Below are 20,614 nucleotides of genomic sequence, written 5' to 3'. Positions count from 1 at the left end.
GTGAATTCAATATTGGTTAACGCATGGGTTAATTCATTGAAAGAAAATTGACTAAAGTGATATTTTTATTTAAAAATGTGACTATATTGACTTTCTATTTGAAGTGACTTAAAAATGATTTGAAAAAAAGTAACCAAAAGATGCTGTATGAAAGTCATGATTATTGTTAAAAGCTGCTTCTTACAGAAATTCCCTGAATTTTACATTTTTTGTAAATCGCTCACTTTTCCTGACAAAAGAAAATGCCATGACTTCTTTCTGATTTCCAGATTTTCCCTTACCTGCGGCCATTCTGTTATAGTAAAACCAATCCTTGAAAATTGCCCGTATACGCTGAACTAAATCTGAAAATGTCTGAAATTGTTATAAATGAATGAACTAAAATCGACAGGAACGGGAAAACAATTCAGAAAGTCAAAAATTCGATGTGGCTGCAATTTATTGTTACTGCTTCGAACTCATAACTTTATAAAATATGCGTAAGACGTTTTTCTCCAAACAATCGCACTTTCCTTGAGCAAATATATTAACTCTTTTTCAATCCCTCTAATTATTTAAATAATTAAATACTGAAATTCTCTCAGTCCACTTCACTATACATATAGAGTCGCAACTTTACGGAAATAAAATCCATATTTTCAGAGGCAATACAAAAACTGATAAGATAATATTCGCTAGTTTAATTATTTTGTATTTATCAAATTTATTTACAACGCCAGAATCAAATATAATACTCTGCGATAAAAAGCAATAGAAAAATTAAGGCTCTTTGAATTCAAATACTACTGCACGCGTACCTAATAATACTTAGAATTAAAGGAATGTACATTGACGCATTCATTTTAATTTTAAATAAAAAATATCTATGGTACTATTACGAACAAATCGTTGATGGAAAACAGATTTTCACAAAGCTCGAAAAAAGTTTTATAAATTCCGAACTTAAATGTTTTTTTTCAAACAACTCCGTACAAGTATAAAGCGTATTGTATCTACATTATTAGCAATAATTATCAGTACATGGAAAACTATCTAGACTCCTTTAAAAAAATCCTTCAAAATTGAGAAATTGAAACATAATCGCAACTGAGAAAGAATATTATAATTGATCAAATTGATAAATCAGCTTTCTAATTGGTTCGACATTTGGCAAGTTTTGAATTTAGTTCATAGTGGCTGCAGTACAACGAAAATTGGCCAACTTAGGCTTCAATTGGTAAGAAAGCCTGAAACTTGGTGTATATGTTCCTTGTCACCTAAAAAAGCTTACAAAATAACGGAAAAATAAAAAAGCAACTGTCAACTTTTATTGTCAACTTTTGTTGCGAATTTCGAAAAAATGACAAATTTCTCTTGAAAATGAAAAAGAAATAGTGAATTAGATTTACTTCGAAAAAAAAACATGGTGATGTCCAAAAAAATTTGGTGCCACCAAGTTTCAAGCCAAATTTAGATGTACTGTTACGACTGTCAGTGCACAACTGCTTTTTCTAATTCTAGTGTAATTGCAATATCATGTTAGTACGATATGACGCCAGATTTAACAGATTTAACGTCTCTTTTCTACTTTAAAACCCTAACTTCAAAGAGACTATATGAGATTTTTATACTAACTATATCGATTACCGCAGTACAAATGATAGTAGATATGTGAAACGAATTCCGATGAACTGAAAATCGGGTATATTAAGAACTCCGTGAAATGGAATATGATTATCATCAAGTTGAAAGTTCATGCATTGAGATTCTCTTTTAAACAAAATATCTTTGTGTTTGATAATTACAAACATATGCTCTCAATATCAACAGAATCAATAACAAAAAATTCTAATCTGTGCTCTCCTCCCAAAAATGTAAATCAAGAACTATTTTTATATACTTAGAATTAGATTCTTATTTATTACGAATTATTACACATTAGATAAAAAGATGAATCTCACAACTAAACAAATATTTGACGCCTAAAAACTAATCAATGTTTCACAATAAAAAAACGTATCCTAATTTTTTGGTCTAAAGAAATAAGATACATTTCTTTTCATGAGAACTTTGTTGGGAGTGAGAGTTCAAATTAAAAAAAAGATTTTTTGAACGACCTAAATCGTTACGTTAGTCGACTCTAGTTTAGAATCTAACAAGAATTCCTTAAATTCTCTGCTCTACTTGTACACAATGACACATCTGAACGCGATATTCACAAAATAAACTGGTACACATGTACATACATATTTGGAGGGTCGGGCCTTTGGCCTTTTTACCCTTCATTTATATACACATACGCCGTATGTACATGCGTATCTACATCTATATGTGCACATATTATATATGAGTATTGTAGGCGTTGTCCTCCTCGCACGAGGATTGTTCTCTGTCGTCGGCTAAAGCGTAGACCAAAATCGAACGAGTAAAGTTGCTTGTAAGCAATTTCCACTCTGACGTCTCAAAGTTAATGACCTGTACTTCAATGTAATTTTAATTTGCTGACAAGGCAAGAAACTTATACTGTCACGTCTTCAATTACGAATTTAATAATAAATTTCTGAGAAGCTGAAATTACTTACAACGAACTTTAGACGTATTTTTTTTTGTGAGAGCATTGTACTTCAGCTATTATATCGCAATAGTTAAAAACGCATTTTTGAAACTTGGAGAAAAAGTTGTACTGAATTCTGTTTGACTTGGCTTTTCACAACTTAACCATTTTTTGCGATTTTCCAAAATTTTCTTTTAAAAGAATTTCATGGTTAGATCATCCGGTTCCAGAAAATAATTTAAAATTACCAAATTTTAACAAAAACAAAAAAATTTTATAGATTAGGCTGTGTTCGTCTAAACAAGTACTTCCGTTTGAAAAAAACATGTAAAGCATGAAAGTTACCTAATTGAGAAAACTCCTAAATTTCTGATTTTATCCATTTTAAAATCTGGCTTTTCGAGATTTTTATCGAAAACGCTTAACTTGACATTTTTGCACAGCAAAATAATTGTTCTTAAATCTATCAATTTTCTAATGTAAAGCGCTCGAAGCTCAATTTTTAACTTCTAGGTTTCCTTTATTTTATTTGTTACAATCAGTAAAGTAAGATTCGTATTTCTGAGTCTGAGTTAAATGTTTACTGGATTTTCATCGACAAAAATGTAACCACACAACTATTTTGAAGGTCAGTAAATGCGTTTCTAACTTTGGAGACATTAACATGTTGATATTGAATTTGAAATTCCCAATAGACGGACCCAATCGCCCAGGAATAATTGAACAATAATACACGGACTCCGTAAATCTTACAGGCATCTATATTACAACTGTAGCCCCGTAGTCTATAGACAACTTGTAAACAAATTTTTCTACTCGAAATCACGAGTGGATGGAACAACAGCATAATATAAATTGTACAATGAGTTTCAACATTATCAACTTCACAAGAAGATATAGAAATCTCTTCTGAAAATAAGTTATATCGACTTTCTCTTTTTCCGTAAGTTGAAAATATTTTTTTATTAAATTTCAGGACTGCAATCCTTTAAAATAAGGAAAAGAACATAAAAATCCATCAATCGTATACATTTCATTCTGTAATCCAATAAATTCAGACTTCGAATTTTAAGGATTTACAAATAAAATAACCAAAACCATTCCTGAAACTTTCGTTTAATTTATGAAAATAAACGATTAAATAGTACAAATTATTACTTTCTTTTCAATCTGATCAAACAACAGGACACAACTCGTTGACATCACTATAAAATTAGGCACACTAACACCCTCTCAGAAATGAAACATTGTGTCATGCGGACTAGATTTTTTTAAAGTGACACCAACGAGTTAGTGCTTTCTTGCCTGCGTATGACCAATTAACCCTTTTTGTTCCATTCACCCTGTTAATCGCCAAGGTTGACGACTCTCAAGAAGGGAACTTTTCTATCAAAAATGTAACATTGTTCGCGAATGTGCAACAAGAACTCTGAATTTACAGAAAAGGCCCTAGTAAATGCAAAAGACAAGGTACAAGGGAAGGACGGGAAGGATGGAAGCAAAGACCCTCATAACAATTTGGAATGCCTTTCAAGGAGTTAACAAGTTACTTGAGATCCAACTCGAGTTCCGGACTCTCTAGTGCGAAAGGCTTGATACTTTCTACGACGGGCGTCTGATCCGGATCGACGCGAATGCGAATTTTGTTAGTCTCTAACGAGCGAGGTAGAGTACGAGGAAGATCGTCCTTATACGAAGCTGGAGTGGGAGACGTGTAGGGCACGTATATTCTAACGACGTCCGGGCTGGGCTGATGAGACGACGCACGAGGAGTCGGTAAACCACCGCTACCTGAACTACCATCAGACACATTGCTCTGAGTGTCAAGGCTATTGTCGAGGGCCTGCGAGCGTGTCGCCGAACTGAATACAGAGAGATCTGCCGTGGAAGTAACGGACGTATCCGCTAAGGATCGACGTGACCCGTTAGGTGATGGCCCATCGTCTAGACTCGGATCGAAGGAGAACTTGCTTCCTGCACACATACATAAATTTACATTATACCACGACACTGAACACTTTTCATCAGGGGGGGGGGGGGCTAGTGTTCGAGCACTGCGACAATAAGCAAGTATAAGAGAGAGTTTACAGTTTTAAGAGAGTTTCAACAAATGTCTCCAAAAGACTCTTCTGTGTGAAGACACCCGTTTTGGGCTTAGAATCACGAAACGCTTTTTTAAAAAAAGAAAGGTCAATTCCGAAGGTAACCATATGGGTCACTGGGATAGCAAATATTGTAGAGAGAAGTATTTTCTAAATTCGGAAAACTTGTTAAAAAATTAATATCAATTGAAAAATAGCAAGAACTACAAGTTTTCCTGATTTCAATTGAAAAAGGTGCCTTCACACAAGAGAGTATTTTGGTAGCACCCCTTGCAACACCCTTGGGGAATGAGAAATAATTATTTTATCAAAGTTCTTTCAAATTTCAAGTATATCCAACTTTTCAAAAACATCATATATTAGGAACCAAATTTTCTAGTTTGGAACTAGAAAACACTCCATTGGAGTTCTATGTTTTAACCCATTATGGACACGAAAAAACAGGTCTCGAAAAAAAAGAATTAATTATACTTTTATGAATTGTAATATTGTTATTGATGCTATAGTATGAAAAAGAAAAGATTATTTTTCACAAACAAAAGGAAAACATACAAAAATCCTTTATTTAGGACATTTTTTTATTTTAAACAACTGCTTTTCATATCTTCAACTAGACCTCGCCCAATATAAAACAAAATAATTGTTAGTGGGAGAAATAATGTTTAAAAACGTTTATACACAAATAGCTAGTAATTTTGTATATTGGATTAAAAGTAACCTTTTCTTTTATAAACGATACCATGGATATTAATATTGCAATTAATCTAGAACATATAATTACTTATTTTTCCGATACCTGTTTCTTCGTGCCCATAATACCTCAATAAATTTGTATATAGGTGATTACCAAAAAGTTGACGACTGTAAGTCGCAGTCATTTTCCATTCTTCCTTTGAATAATACATTTTTTTTCTACAAATATCTCGGTAAAGTGATTATATCGAAGCAGAACTAAGTACAGTTTATTACAGTTTTCGTTTATAAATTATATTTAACAAGATAAAAATCAATCAACCTTTTTGCGTAATATTTCCTATAAAATGTCCTAAAGTTAAAATAAAATAAATCGTGAAAATGGTATACTAAATTTTTGACATTTTTTTAATTTTACCATAGTGCGCGACCTTTAGCAATGTATAAAATTCATATAAATCATAAATACATTCATTTATATTTTAATGTTTTATTCTCATACTCTCTAGGTTACTCCTAATTTAAAAAAAAACACACACTTTAGACGGTTTAGAAACTTTTTGTTTTCGAAAAACTCGTCTAAAATTGTCAACATTCTGGCAATCAACCTTATATGTTGAAAAAGTTTAAATTATTGGTTCCAACTTTTGAAGGATTTAAAAAGTTCTAACAAAATTATTAACATCTATAGATACTTGTTTTACGACAAAAGATAATATTTATGAAACGAAAAAATGATTCAATAAATTTCTGGGATTTGAAACTTCGATGATGGTCGTGAAATACAAAAATTGCTGCTTAAAAAATGCAGAATCACTAGAAAAATGTTGATTTTCGAAAGTTTTTAAAGAGAATTCTACGTTCTACAAGAAAAATAATAAAAGAAATGGTGATTAAAAATTTGTTTCTAGTTTCTGATTTACAATATTTTATGAAAATGATGAAATTTGTGTTTGAAATTTCACTTAACTGAAAACTTCAGAAGACTTCAGAGTTGCTTGAAAATAGAAAAAAAACTCTCATGGATATAATTATATAAAGGACCATAAAAAATTAACAATGAAGAGAATTCCTATTATTTGCTATGCAAATATTTCGAATTCAAACTTTTGCGTATCAATTAGTAGAATATATTATAAATTAAAGAACATCGCTCGTTAATATGTTATAACAACAAAGGTCTTTCTTACCAAAGAAAGAAATATAAATACAGTAAGAATGTAATGTCCAGTGTAACGTGTTGAATATCGAGTTTTGAAATTAATAACACACACATGCACGTAAGAGGGAAGCAAGTTCGTAATGTTAAATAAGACTGTGATTAAATTCTGGACAATAGGACTGATGCGGAAAAGGAGACATTCACGAGGGATGTGAATTGTGAAATTGTCGAGTCGAATATAGTTTGATCTCCTAAAGGCTACTTTGCACCCAATTATAGAAGAGTTTATGCAAAAATTGTACATTTCTTTATTAATATTATAACATATCACATCGTTAAGTTACACAAATATTAAGTCTTATAAACTGTGATAAAAAAATGTCGATTTGACAGTCATTCAATGTGCAATCACCTATGGCGAAGAAAGTCATGGACACGATTAACAGCATAGCTGCTAAACACATGAATTTAATCAAAGATGAACTTCGAAACAAGATAAAAAAAATGGTGTACACTCACGAATTAATAACCTCAGGCATGACGCCGATAAAAATATTATTCCAATTAAAGAGCTATGCTCTTCAGTTTACTTCTATCGACTAACTATAAGCTCCTTTCTTCTAATAATCTATTAGAGATTTAAAGGGTTGTCAATATCGAGTAAAAGAATAGGCTTGACTTATGAGTAACGTTAAATGCGATTATATCTGATTTTTGAGCAATCCCACCTTATGTCTAGAATTTATGAACGTGCCTCAAACCGTTCAGAGTCTTGTATTGTAAATAAGTACATTCATGTTCGAATCAGAACTGTTACTGAGACTGTCTTCTGAACTTGAACTCTCGCTACTAAATGCATCGCTAGTTCTAGCACTAGTGTTAGCGTGTATGTCACGACTGCGAGTGTTCAACTCACCACCAAGGCTACCGCAGTTGGCCGACACCACGGGCGTCGAGGATTCCCTATTTTCATCGATTACAGCCATGTCCCTCCGCTGCACCGTCGACTCGCGAGTTACTTGCTGAGCCTCGCTGAACTCTTCGGCACGTCTCCCCACCTTCAAAAATTAGATAATATACCATAGAAACCCTTTGATAAAATTAACCCCATTTTAAGGAATACTGTGTATATCCAAAACAATTTTTGCAGAATAGGTGAGTACCAGAAATAAAAACTTAAAACTTATACATTCCAGGGAGGCCAAAAACTTCCTTTTCCAAATTTTCTGACTTTTCTATGAGTCTTCTCTGACCTGTTTTTAATTTTCACTGACCATTAATATTTAAAGACCAGAATTCTAATATTTTAACATTATTATCAGACTTTACTGACTAGAATGCTCTAAAAAAATGGGCCATTGGGCGACTTTTCACGAAAATAGGGGAATACTTTCGTTAAAAAAAATTATATAGCAAAACGCTTTAAATTACGAAGAAGTTCACGTACATTGTATTTTTAACGAAATATTTGAATTTTCAACCAAAAAAGATGACATTTTGATCCAAAAAGATCAATTCTCAACAAGAATTGATTTTTCAAAATGTATAGTAAAACGTCGAATACTATAGAAAACAATTGACTATTAGGCCCGAAAAGATAAATTTTTAACCTAAAAGTTAATTTTTAATCAAGAAAGATGAATTTTCAACAAAAAATAAGTTTTTAACCAGACAGTTGCATTTAGAACCAAACAGCTGCATTTAGGACCAAATAGTTAAACTTTTAACCAAGTAGGTGAATTTTCAAACTACAAATATTAATTTTCAACCAAATGGTCTAATTTACAATAAAAAAAGATTAAAAATCATCTAAAAACAGTTGAATTTTCACCCATGTAGTAGCTAAATTTTCTAGCCAAAAAGACGAATTTTTTAAAAGTTTATTTTCAACCAAGTAACATGACCTTTCTACTAAAAAAGATCAAATTTCTATCAAAAAAGACGAATGTTTAAAAAAAACAGTCGAATTTTAAACCAAAAAATAAAAATAATTTTTACAAAAAAAGATGACTTTTTGATTTAAAAAATACAAATTTTCAACAAAAGAGTTCAGTTTTCAAATTTTATGCGAAACGTCGAATAATATACAAAACAATTGACTTTTAGACCAGAAAAGATCCATTTTTAACATAAAAGTTCATTTTCATACAACAAAAAATTAATTTTTAACCAGACAGCTGCATTTAGCACCAAATAGTTAAACTTTTGACCAAAGACGTAAAATTTTAGACTACAAAGATGAATTTTCAACCAAATGGTCGAATTTTCAATTTAAAAAATTTAAATTCATCTAAATCAGTTGAATTGTCAACTAAGCAGTAAAATTTGCGAGCCAAAAAGACGAATTTTTAAAAGCCTGTTTAATTTTTAACCCAGAAAGTCGAATTTTCAACAAAAAAGTACATTTTCAACTAAGTAAAATTACCTCTCAACTAGAAAAGATTGAATTTCTATCCAAAAAAATGATTGTTCAACAGAACAGTTGCATTTTCTACCAAGAAGATTAATTTTCTACAAAAGCACACCAATTTTCAAGAAAATACATGAATTTTTACACAAATAATTGTATTTGCAACTTATAAAAAAAATATTTATTACCAAAAACGGAATGCTTACATTTCTAGATAAAAAATTAATTTTCAACCAAATGGTCGAATTTTCCACAAAAAAGACTAAACTTTATGCAAGAACAGTTGAATTTTCAACCAAGTAGTTAAATATGTAAGCCAAAAAGATGAATTTTTTAGAAGACTTTTTAATCCGGAATGTCGAATTTTAAACAAAAAACTTTATTTTCGACCAAGTAAGATAACCTACCTCTCTACTAAAAAAGATCAAATTTCTATGAAAAAGACGTATGTCCAACAGAACACTTGAATTTTCGTTCCAAAAGATTATTAAAAAAAAATCTATGTTCAACAAAATAGTTGAACTTTAAACCAAATAGCTGAATTTGTACCCAAGAAAAAATTATTTTTCGACCAAACAAGATTAATTTTCAACAAAATACATGAACATTTAGTTAACAAATTATTTTTCAACTTTTCACAAAAAAAAATAATTTTTCATAAAAATAGGTGATTTTTTCCCCAGGCAGTTTAATTTTTAACTTATAAAGAGTAGATATTTGGACCAAAAACTTAAACACTTACATTTTCAGAAAACAAATTATTTTTCAACAAAAAAAATAAGAAAAATAATAAGTTAACTTTTCAGACAAAGAAGTGAATCTTTAAAAAATTATTTTTTAACAAGGTAGTTCAACTTTGAATCAAATAGCTGAATATTTAACCCAAGATATGAATATCGAACTAAAATGATGAATCTTCAACAAAAAAATGACTTCTTAACAAAGTAATTCAAATTTCAATGAATTAGTAGAATTTCAAAAAAAAAAAAAAGGGAATTCCCAACCAAAAATGTAGTACTTGATATTTCAACCAAGAAAGATTGTAATTTTAAAAAAACCGTAGAATTCGGCCAGAAAATATACAATTCCAACAAAACTGTGAAATCCTAAACCAAAAAAAGATTATTTTTCGACCAAACAGTTGAAATTTTAATCAAAAAATGAAATTTCTACTAAAATAATTGAATTTTCAACCGAAAAACGAATTTTCAAAATACCGTACATTTTCGTCCAAGTAAGATGACTTTTATGAATATAATTGAATTTTCAACAAAAAAGAAGTAATTTTTACTCAAAAATATTTGGACTTTCAGAAGTGAAGTCTGCATTTTTAATGTAAAATCTTTTATAAACGGAATAAAATAATTTTAAATTCAAATTTATAATTTTTTTATTTATTATTCTCGACAATTATTTAAAGTTCTCCTTACAGAAATTCCCTTTTCTCATTTTATGCAAGTTCCTACTTTTCTATAACTTTCCCTGGTCAACAAAATCCCCTGATTTTCAGGTTTTCCCTGATCTGCGGCCACCCTGATTTCTTAAGCTATAAATACTTGCCTTCTGCAATAATATTTTTATACGTAAAATTATATACGTTCGTGTCATATTTCAAAATTTTGTACATCAATTTTTTTAACTATGTTCTTCAAGATGAACAAATTCCCAAATTTGTATTTTATTCAAATTGTAAGATTTAAGATTAACCCAACCGGTTTATATTTGTACACATGCTTGAAAAGATAGATATATGAAATAAGAGGTTAAATATATTAGAAGAAACTCAAATTGAATAGTTTGTAATCTTGATTGAAAATTGAAATTATTTCGTTATAGAATTCATCGAATGATTATTTTTTTACTCATTTTTTATTTGACTTTAACTTTTAAAAGTACTTTTGCTTATGCAATATAAAAATGGACAAGAACTGACAAATTAAAAACAAAATTCTGATTATTAACTACTAATAAAGTGTACTATGACCATGCTGGAAATTATCGTAAGCACTTTTATTATCAAGTGACCCTGCTCCCCGATTAAACTTTCTATTTTTTTTATAAATACCTTTGAAATCGAGTAAAAAATACATATAAGAAGTTTGAAGGCTATTAAATCTAACAAGTCTAATACTTTTCTTACCTTTTTTTTTTGAAATTATCCGTAATACTCAAAATCATTTTCACTATAATTAAATTTTAAATTTTTTAAATATTTGTTTAAGTTTAATATGTTTGTGACATAAGAAAAAATTTATTATTTGCAATTTACAATTTAATTTAATGTTATCGAACTAAGCACAACTAAAACTTTTATTCGTTACAAAAATTATCTTTAAATGAGGGACAGTTCAAAAATAAGAATAAAATTAAGTCATTTCAGAAACTTGGAAAAATCTGTTTAAATTTTGGAATACGTTGAAATCTTTTATAATGTCTTGAAACTATGTCATGAAAATTCGTTGAGCTCGGTTAGATTCCCTTCAAATTTTTCGAAATATTCGAAGACTTCATGCAATCTTTTGAAACATTTTCAATTCTTTCTAAATCCCCTAAAATATTTATTAATAAACTTCCTAAAGTTCGTGGATATAGAACTTTACAAATTTTATAAATCCCCCAAAAACTATAGATTCATGGTACCATATTTGATACTAGAATTGAAAATTAATTAACATTATTTTTTAATTATGGCGACAAAAAATGGAAAGTACATTCTGTTTTTTCTTCTTCAAAATATCTTTCAATTTCGTTATAATATCACGAATAGAGTAAGGAATAGTAAATATAATATAATTTTGTATTTGGAAAAGAATGATTAAAACAGAAAGAAACTTTATACGATTATAATATTCTTTAGAAAAAAAGTGTTGAATATATTGTTTCAAGAGCATATTCAAATATATAAAATCAAGCTCATCTACTTTCGAATCAAATAATTCTATCTGTATTATCTTACGCCTCATTTACATTATGAGCAGTGCTTTATTTCTCAGAAACCAGAAATTGTAAACTTTAAGAATATATGATAAATACAAAAAATTAATTTAAATTATATTTTTTAAGTTTTTTAAAAACATTTACTTTCTTCCCAATCCAAATATATCCAGAATTACTAATCCGATGGTAGATCTATTTTGAAACTATCACGGTAAAGTAAAAGCATTTGGAAACAAGCGATATATCTACATATTTCTCTGGGTTAGAGATATCAATCATCGGGGAAAGATGTTTAAATTTATATTACATTTAACATACCTTGCTAGTAAAAGAAGGCTCTTTAAAAGAGCCGAAAGGATGTCGAGGCAATTCGTGCGGCAAAGGAGGTCCAGGGTAGTCCAATTTAGCTCGCTTCAGTTCCTCCATACTGCGTTCCATGGCAGTGATGACGGCATCGTCATCATACGAAAAGTCTTTTTCTAACTTAATTTGTAAGTAATTGCAAAACTCGTCTAAGCCCTCCATTGCGAGCAATTGGCGTTTGTGCAATTTCATAACGGTGTAAGCCATCGCTGGCAGTACGCGATCTCCGTCCAGAAGAAAAATATCCCAGACTCTCAGACCGAGGCTCACAGGTGTCTGCAAAATAGCGCATATTCTGCATCATTCGTGAATAATGGCGCTATCGCTAAATAAAAAGCCAAAGCCAGGACTTGGACCGGCTAGAAGGCCTAAAAAGTCACATTAGTCGCATAAAATTACAAGGACAGTCACATGGAATTTCGAAGAAAATCCACAAAAAGTCGCATCCAATTTTTTTATGATACTGGAAAAAGCAGCATTAGCCACTAAATGCATATTCTTTACTCAATCGAAATAAACTTTTAGGTTAAAAAAATTATTTGATAATAGTCATTTAACTTCAGGGAATCTGAATCTGACTTTTAAAACGTATTCCTTTCTAAACTGTTAAAATAGTTAACTAGGGTTATTTTTAAATGAAAACAGTTTGTAGTTTACATTAATATTCCGTTTCAGGAACTTTAATTTTGAACATTTTAAACTTGAAATTATTCAACAATTAAGGCTTTAAATTTAAGACAATATAATTTTAATACAAAAGTATTGATTTTTTTAACATCCAGTCTTCACAGCCCAAAATGCCCTCGAAATAGGGAAAATAGGGTAATTTTCACGAAAATAGAGGAATGAATACTTTTAAATTAAATTCAGACCTCAAAAATGAATTTCTAATAATATAGTTGAATTTAAAAAAAAATGTTAACCAAACATTTGCATTACAAAAAGTAGAACTTTCAAAAAGACATTTAAATAATAGGATGAATTTTCTATGAAAAAGATAAATTTTCAACAACATACGTCAATTTTTAACCAACTGGTTGAATTTTTATGCCAAAAAGACCATTTTTTTAGAAGACAGTTAAAGTTTCAACAAAAGAGTTAATATGCAACTAAAAAATATTATTTTCCTCCATAAAAGATGAATTTTCAACCCATAGGGATGAATTTTTACCCAAAAAAATTAATATTCCAAAAAATAGTTCAATTTTTGATAAAAAAATATGACGAACAAAATAATTGAATTTTCAAACAAAAAAGACGAATTTTATACAAATGGATCATTTTAAGCCAAGGAGGTTGCTTTTTAACAAAATTGTTGAATTAGCAAAAATATATGTACATACATTTTTTAACCATAGTTTAGTTTGCAACAAAAAAGAGTGGAAATCAAAAGAGATGAACTTTCAACAAAAAACATGCATTTGTAACCAAATGGTGGAATTTTCATCACAAAAAAACGAGTTTTTTAGAACAGTTAAATTTTCAACAAAAAAGTTGAATGCTCAACAAAACAGTTAAGTTTTCGAACAAAAATGATGAATTTGTAACATGGAGGAAAGAAGAGTTCTTTAGAAAAGGGGAATAAGGGAGAAAGTGTGTCGACTTTAATTGAATTGGAAAATAATAGATTTTAAACGTTTTAGATTTTATAATGTTCAACTGTCGGGGCTTGCAATTTTAAAAAAATTAAAACTTTGAATACGAACCTGACCATGCTGACATTTTTTTTCGATAACTTACGTTTATACGAATTGAGATTTCGAGTTAATATTCGATAAATCGAGGATATAATTTGGGGAATTAAACTTGTTCTTAATTCTTTTTTATGCTCAATTTTTGAAAATACAACAAAATTCCAAAAATTCATTTAAGAAAAATGTAATTAAAAAACGTTAGGAGTATACAAACGTTCTATAGTACCTTTTATTTCTTTTCCCAAATGCAAAACTCAAACTCTCAATTTTCGTAGACAATGGCCTTTATGAGAAATTATTCAATTTTTAATTTTCTCAATTAAAATATTATAATTTTTTCTTGCTTTAAATTTCAACTTTAAAAAATTGCATTGCGAATAAAATTTAAGCTAAGCATAGCGAACTTCTGAGAAAAACGGGAAAAAGTCGATTAGTCGCATTTTTCATTAAGAAGCCGCATTTTTTAAAAAGCACGCTCATGCCTTGCAAACCTTATAATGAAATATAAACGAGAAATCCTTACTCTTTCTTGAAACACTACAAAGAACCATTTTAACGCATAGAGAATAGAGTCGCATCCATACTTGTCGAGCTTTCGCTTCAACTTTGGGAGGAACTTGGTCATTACTTTGTCATGGTGTTCTATAAAGCGATTTAATTTTGGAAATCCGTCTACGTAAAATCCTGTAACATATACATGAACGCTTAAACATCAATTAGATCTACTTAAAAATATATAAAATAGAAAATTAAAAGTAACTAACCGTGCATGCTGTACTTCTTGTCCGTAAGCAGTACAGAAAGACCCCAAAAAGCGTCTTCCTCGTCCATGTAGAGCAAGAGTAAGCCAGCTAAGACGGACATACCTTGGCAGTAACCAACTTCCATATTGTACATACTATAGGCCGCCAAGACGTAGAACATAGACTTCTGTTTAATACTATACCTTTCTCTGTAAAAAGTAATAGATTCTTCGTTATGTACTCTGAGAATTAGGAAATTCCATATTTTGCAAGGAATCTGCATTATCATCCGAGAATAACAGAAATTCTTAACATCTTTTCAGACTAGATGAAGCTATGATATAAAAACTTTTTGAATTACATTTAAGCTACGACAGAAATCGAAAGAAGAATCCTTTTTCAGAAATACACGCATTATTTTTCCAGGTGTTACAAGTCAAATTTTTCAAGAAATCTGTATTATCATCAAAGAATAATAGAAATTCTTAACGTCTTTTTAAGATTAGATGGAACTATAAATTATACATTTGGAAAATTAAATTTGGTTTGAAAAAAGATCTCCTTCGGAAGCTCTGTGGCTCCATTCCCAAGCGGAGCGAAGGAAAGGACCTTTTTTCAGAAAAAATTTAATTTCATAAATTCCATATTTTAAAAATAATTTTAAATCTTACCTGTAATTAATATGATCCCTATATTGCCTCGCTACGTCGGCGTCGATTTGTCTTATCTCTGTAGACCACTGACGTGCGAGTTGTAACATTTCTTCATATTTACCAGCCTGTTCTTTTTTTAAAGTTGTTATTCCAAGCAATAGAGTCCACACTTGACCTCGAAATCTGTCTGGAATACCCTTGTATATCCTACGCCGTAGCTTCTCTTTAGTTGCGGGAGTGTCCCACTTTTTCGTCATCTTCTCCCATTTTTTCAGCCTTTCCATTTCTGTTTGCTTTATCTTAATTTCATTTTTATCCACTTTCGGTAATTCCGCATCACTGAGAATCAACAAAAGTACGACAAACAAAAGTTGAATCATGTATTGTAAAAATGTAAAATAATAAAAATAATCGGTACCATATTTCTAAGATTTCAAGTCAAAATATATTGCATTTTGCATAAAATATTAGAATTTTCAACCAAAAAGGAAACTTTAGTTTCAACTAAAGGGTTGCATTTACAACTAAATATTTGAACTTTCAACAAAAAATACGAATTTTTTAGAAGACAATACAATGTTCAATCCAAAGGACGATTTTTCATAATCCAAAAAATCGAAATTTTCCAGGAGAGCGAAAAAACATTCGATATAATCGAAATCAGCAATTAAAACTTAGACAAAAGTCCACCAACAAGATGATGTATTCGTGATTTAGGTACAAAAGTATTTCATTAGAAACAGTTATCAATTTTTGTAGAAATAAACGTCATCGGACAATCTCAAAGTTACACTGACCACAAATTGGAACAGCCTAGGCTGCGGATTGTGATAAAAGCTGTAATCTTCAGTTTAAATAAAAACTTACTCCCGAGATATTGAGTTTCAAAATCAAAGTAAAAAAGTTTTTATATCAAAAAGTGAACCAGTTCCGAATAAATTGTCAAGAAATTTTGAGGTTACAATTTCATAGGTTTTGAAAAGGAGATTTTTTTGTTCCAATAAACGATAACAATTTAAAAAAATATCTTGAATATAAGAAATTAAATTTAAATTAAATTTTTGTATTACTACATTAGAACATGAGAATTGGAAAAAATCTTTTTATTGCAATGTCTACTTGATATTTCAAGAATGCGTTATGCAATAAAACCACGTTGAAAAAAGGTTGGTTATCTAGATCTGTACTGGCAACCTTCAATTATCAAGGAATCAGTTGTATTTTCTACTGAAAAAAGATTAATTTTTAACCAAATCATTGAATTTTTTACAAAATAATTAAATTTTTTAACGAATAGTCGAATTTTCAACAAAATGATAAAATTTTTGACCAAATAGCAGAATTTTTAGATAAAAGAGATTAATTATGAACCCAAAAAATAATAATAGACTTTTCAAATGAAAAGAATAGACTTTCTACAAAAAAACTTACAAAAGGAACACTTTTCTATCTAAAAATTTAATAGTACGCCTCCAAATTAAAGAGAATGAACTTTCAATAAAAAATCGTTTGATTTTCTTATTGGGTTCTATTCATTCAGTTCTCATATAAGCCAAAAAACGAGAGAAGACTTTTTTTTAACGCGGGAAAAAGAGGAATTCTTTAAAAAAGGGGAAAGATTTTGAAATCTATGATTCAACAAAGCGCAGTAATAATTCCCGTTTTAGTGACCAAGAATCTAAAATATAGGTTTTGGATTTTCGATAGGAAATCATATTCCGAATATATGACCGGAAGTGGGTAAATTTCGTATTTGAAGACAAAATATATGACACGTGACCTTGTGGCACTCTCCAATTTCAAATTATTTTTTCTAGAAATGCGGATTTTTAATTTATTTGTGAAAATTTTAATGTATCCCTCAATAAAAACTTGATTATGCCAACTATCATAAATGAATAATAAAAATTTAGGTTACTTATGTAATTACTATATTAAATATCTAAAAATTAAGTTTTAGTTCTCAAATATAAAAGCAACTTTAGTATATGAACGAGAAAAGCTTGCAATGCTAGAATTCTGAAAAATTCATGTACGTGAAGTTTTGAACGTTCAAATGAACGAAATATTTTTTTCCCAGTTTTATTTTATCTATAAATTCGTTCCGCCGATCATTTCAAATAATGTATTATAAGCTTATTTTGTAATCTAATATTTGCAATATAAATAAACAGCAAAAATTTCGTTCAGAACTTGAAGCACATTTTCCCAGTCAATAGAACCCTGTAATATGCTTGAATCTAAGAATCGAGACAGGCAAATAAATGTTTCTTCTTTAAGTGAAACTTTCAATATTAAAAATGTTTAGAAATTCAATAGGCTGCAAAATTATGTAAGCTTTTTTCGTGTTAAATTTACGTACTGTATAAATCCATATCTGTCAGTGGTGTGATAAACCGGAAGACTTGGGTCCTCCCAAGGATCGATGTGAGCACCATTCTCTCTACCACGATCGTAACAACTGAATATTCTGTCCCGCTCAGCAGCCGACCGTTTCAACAGTTCTTCCTCATTCATCCCACGTGAGAATTTGTAATCAGACTCATATACATCCCGTCTCCTTATAATGAAATCCAAGTTCTTCAGCTATAATTCACCATCTACTGCACAAAAATTCAATTGCTTTAATGGTAACTTTTTTCCATATTCAAAATTCTAGACTACATAGTCGATTTTTATGGTATATATGTATATATCTAAATATAAATATATAGAATATATTATTATGTATTTATATGAAATATAAAATATATATCAATTTAGGAGATTTCGTCTAAAATTCAATAACCTTTCAAAATAAAATTATCGTATAGTTAAGCATTTACAGTTTACACCAATTTTCAACCACATCTTCTTATTTTTCAGATAAAAAAACATATTTTAAGATGCAAACATGTTTTCATTCAAACAATACGATAAGTTTGCTATATATAAAATCAAAGGAATCAGTACTTTGTAATAGTATAAAGGTGAAAATATAAAAAAGTTGAAAATATCACACCCCTAGAATATTATATTTTTATTTTACGCGGTATCAAAATAAATTCGATTAAATATGAGTAAATATCATTTAGTAACGTGTCCCCTGACTACCTTTTTCCAAATTAATGCCGTTACATCTTTTAAAAGAAAGCTTAAGGTCTAATTGTTAAATACGCGTAATTTTTCATAAATATTGGAAGAATTACAAAATACAGCTTTTTTCTCGATTCAGAATTATTATTCCTTTTTAAATGTCCCCGCATATTTATTTCATCCGATAAAAAAGAGTTTTTAACTAATTATATGGCTTAAGAGTTTAATTTCTACATTTTAATTTGTTAATAAAAGAAGATTATTGAATATACTTCAAGATGTGAAAAAATAATTATACTTAGTTTCTTTATTGAACCAAAACAATCAATTAAGAAGCCCGAAAAAAAACGTTCAACTATTCGGTGTCATCCGGTAACATAGGTTTATCATTAGAAGAATCGTATTTTTGAAATAAATGTATGAAGAAAATATTAATAAAAACATGCAATTCCAAACTGAAAACACGTTTGATTATTAGATTATTCTCATGCAAAAATATACGTTAAAATAATAAGATTTGTTTGGATAACCTTGTTGTAAGAAGGAAAATAATCGACATTGAAATTATTGTTTAATTTAAAAATAACTTTGTATAACTTTAAAGTTCCTTGTTTTATTAATTACATTGCAAATAAAAACAAAAATAAATCTCAGTTTTCCTGTATCAAGCCTCTAATTATTATTTCTGTAATTACTTAAATTAAATACTTGTCAGCAGATTTAAAAAGTTTAAACTTTTTTTTCATTAATTTAATTTAATTTATTAAAATTTACACTTTTTGTGAATAATATGAAGAGAAAAAAGTTCCATGTAAATTATGAATAGTGTGATTATAGTATCATACGAAATATTTTTTAAAGTCAAAAATATTTTGATAACATTTTATTTTAAGATCGTAAGAGCGAAAAACGAACCACGGAACCGGGAACAGTTCAATATAAACACTATATCTTTTTTAAAAAAATGTAAACTTCCTTTTCTCCTGAAAATCACCATATAAAAATAATCTCTTCCATCTAAACTTTTCGAATGTACTATATACAAAATGATTCTCTCCCTGAACCGTTATTTACAACATTTATGGCACATATGGTAGATATTAATAGACTGATCCAAATATTTTGGTCCTGAATGAAAGTTAGCATAAAATTTAAATCAAAGAAAGCATATTTTAATTAGAACTGGTACAGTTACGTGGAAATTGCAAAAATTGTATTTTAGGTTGGATTATTAACATTGGAGAATAGAAAGTATCTTTCTACATTAAAGTAACGTTATACAAAATGATTTAGAGAAAATTTCAGAAGAAGGGATCCAGAGGACATATCAGGAATGAACTAATTTATTCGTTAATTGCTGAATTGGCAGATAACTGACGAAATAAATAAAAGAGGCGTAAGTGTCAACTTCGGTAAGGTTACTTACTCATTTCTGTGAGCAACTCTGGGGTTCCAACCAAAGCTTCCGGCCGAGATGGTTACATCGTTCGTAAAAATGAGTAAGATTTCTGCAACAATCACTGTAATCTTCCCGTTTTTTAATCAACACTGAAACTATCTACTGAAATGTGACTCAATATGATTACTTTTGCTGACCCAACTCTTCCGATTTCATTTTGACACGTCACGAACTACTTCTGTCTAAAGATAAGCAAATTTCAGTATTTTTGCTAACGACGACACGCTCGCACTCTGCAGGGAAAAAAATAAAACATTAGAAACGCCGTAAAAAATTCAAAGTTACTATAGTTATAATTGGGCGACATAACATCCCAAATTAAATATTATGCAAAAATATGACACATGAACAAAAAATCCATATGAATATAGAAGTTATTTATAAACAAACTGCGAAATTGAAAAGGTCAATTTTCAAAATGTGTTAATGTCAAATTGCATAATTTAAAACATATTGTAGAACCTCGCAATTCGAATTGCTTCGCTGAACATTCTTTAGTCAAATTCTCTAAAAGAATTATACCAATTCAGGGTTGCTACAAAATCTCAATTTTAAAATTCGCTGACCGATTTTTCATTTTCTCTGACCGTTATACATTTTTCTACCGGATCAATAATGTAAATGCAACAAAATGTTTGTTTCTGAATTTATCTTAAAGATTTTCAGCTCTTTGCTTTCAGTGACCATAATTTTATAAGGGGTCATACACAAATAGATGAATTTTAATCTGAACTCTTCACCAAAACGTTGAAATTTCCTTAAAAAGATACAATTTTGCTACACAATACAT

General features: G+C 29.5%; 1 protein-coding gene across 3 annotated transcripts; it reads right to left on the bottom strand.

Moving 5' to 3' along the window:
- Positions 1–421: 421 nt before the first annotated feature.
- On the bottom strand, positions 422–19,995 carry LOC117176083 (USP6 N-terminal-like protein). Of its 3 annotated transcripts, none has more exons than XM_033366100.1 (9): positions 19,792–19,995; positions 17,653–17,893; positions 15,309–15,629; positions 14,659–14,846; positions 14,418–14,578; positions 12,156–12,476; positions 7,407–7,548; positions 6,299–6,325; positions 422–4,507 (listed from the first exon to the last, which is right to left on the bottom strand). In XM_033366100.1, exons 2-9 carry the CDS (start codon positions 17,805–17,807, stop codon positions 4,080–4,082), a joined length of 1,743 nt encoding a protein of 580 aa, XP_033221991.1. In that variant the 5' UTR covers positions 17,808–17,893; positions 19,792–19,995; the 3' UTR covers positions 422–4,079. The 3 variants fall into 3 exon arrangements, with proteins under 3 accessions (XP_033221991.1, XP_033221992.1, XP_033221993.1); XM_033366101.1 differs by having other exon boundaries at positions 17,653–17,890; XM_033366102.1 differs by lacking the exon at positions 6,299–6,325.
- Between the last annotated feature and the right edge of the window lie 619 nt (positions 19,996–20,614).

This window comes from Belonocnema kinseyi, chromosome 7 (assembly GCF_010883055.1).
Source record: "Belonocnema kinseyi isolate 2016_QV_RU_SX_M_011 chromosome 7, B_treatae_v1, whole genome shotgun sequence".
In the NCBI taxonomy this organism is placed as follows: domain Eukaryota; kingdom Metazoa; phylum Arthropoda; class Insecta; order Hymenoptera; family Cynipidae; genus Belonocnema; species Belonocnema kinseyi.
The sequence above is the reverse complement of the archived record's forward strand: the minus strand, read 5'-3'. Positions and strand labels throughout refer to the sequence as shown.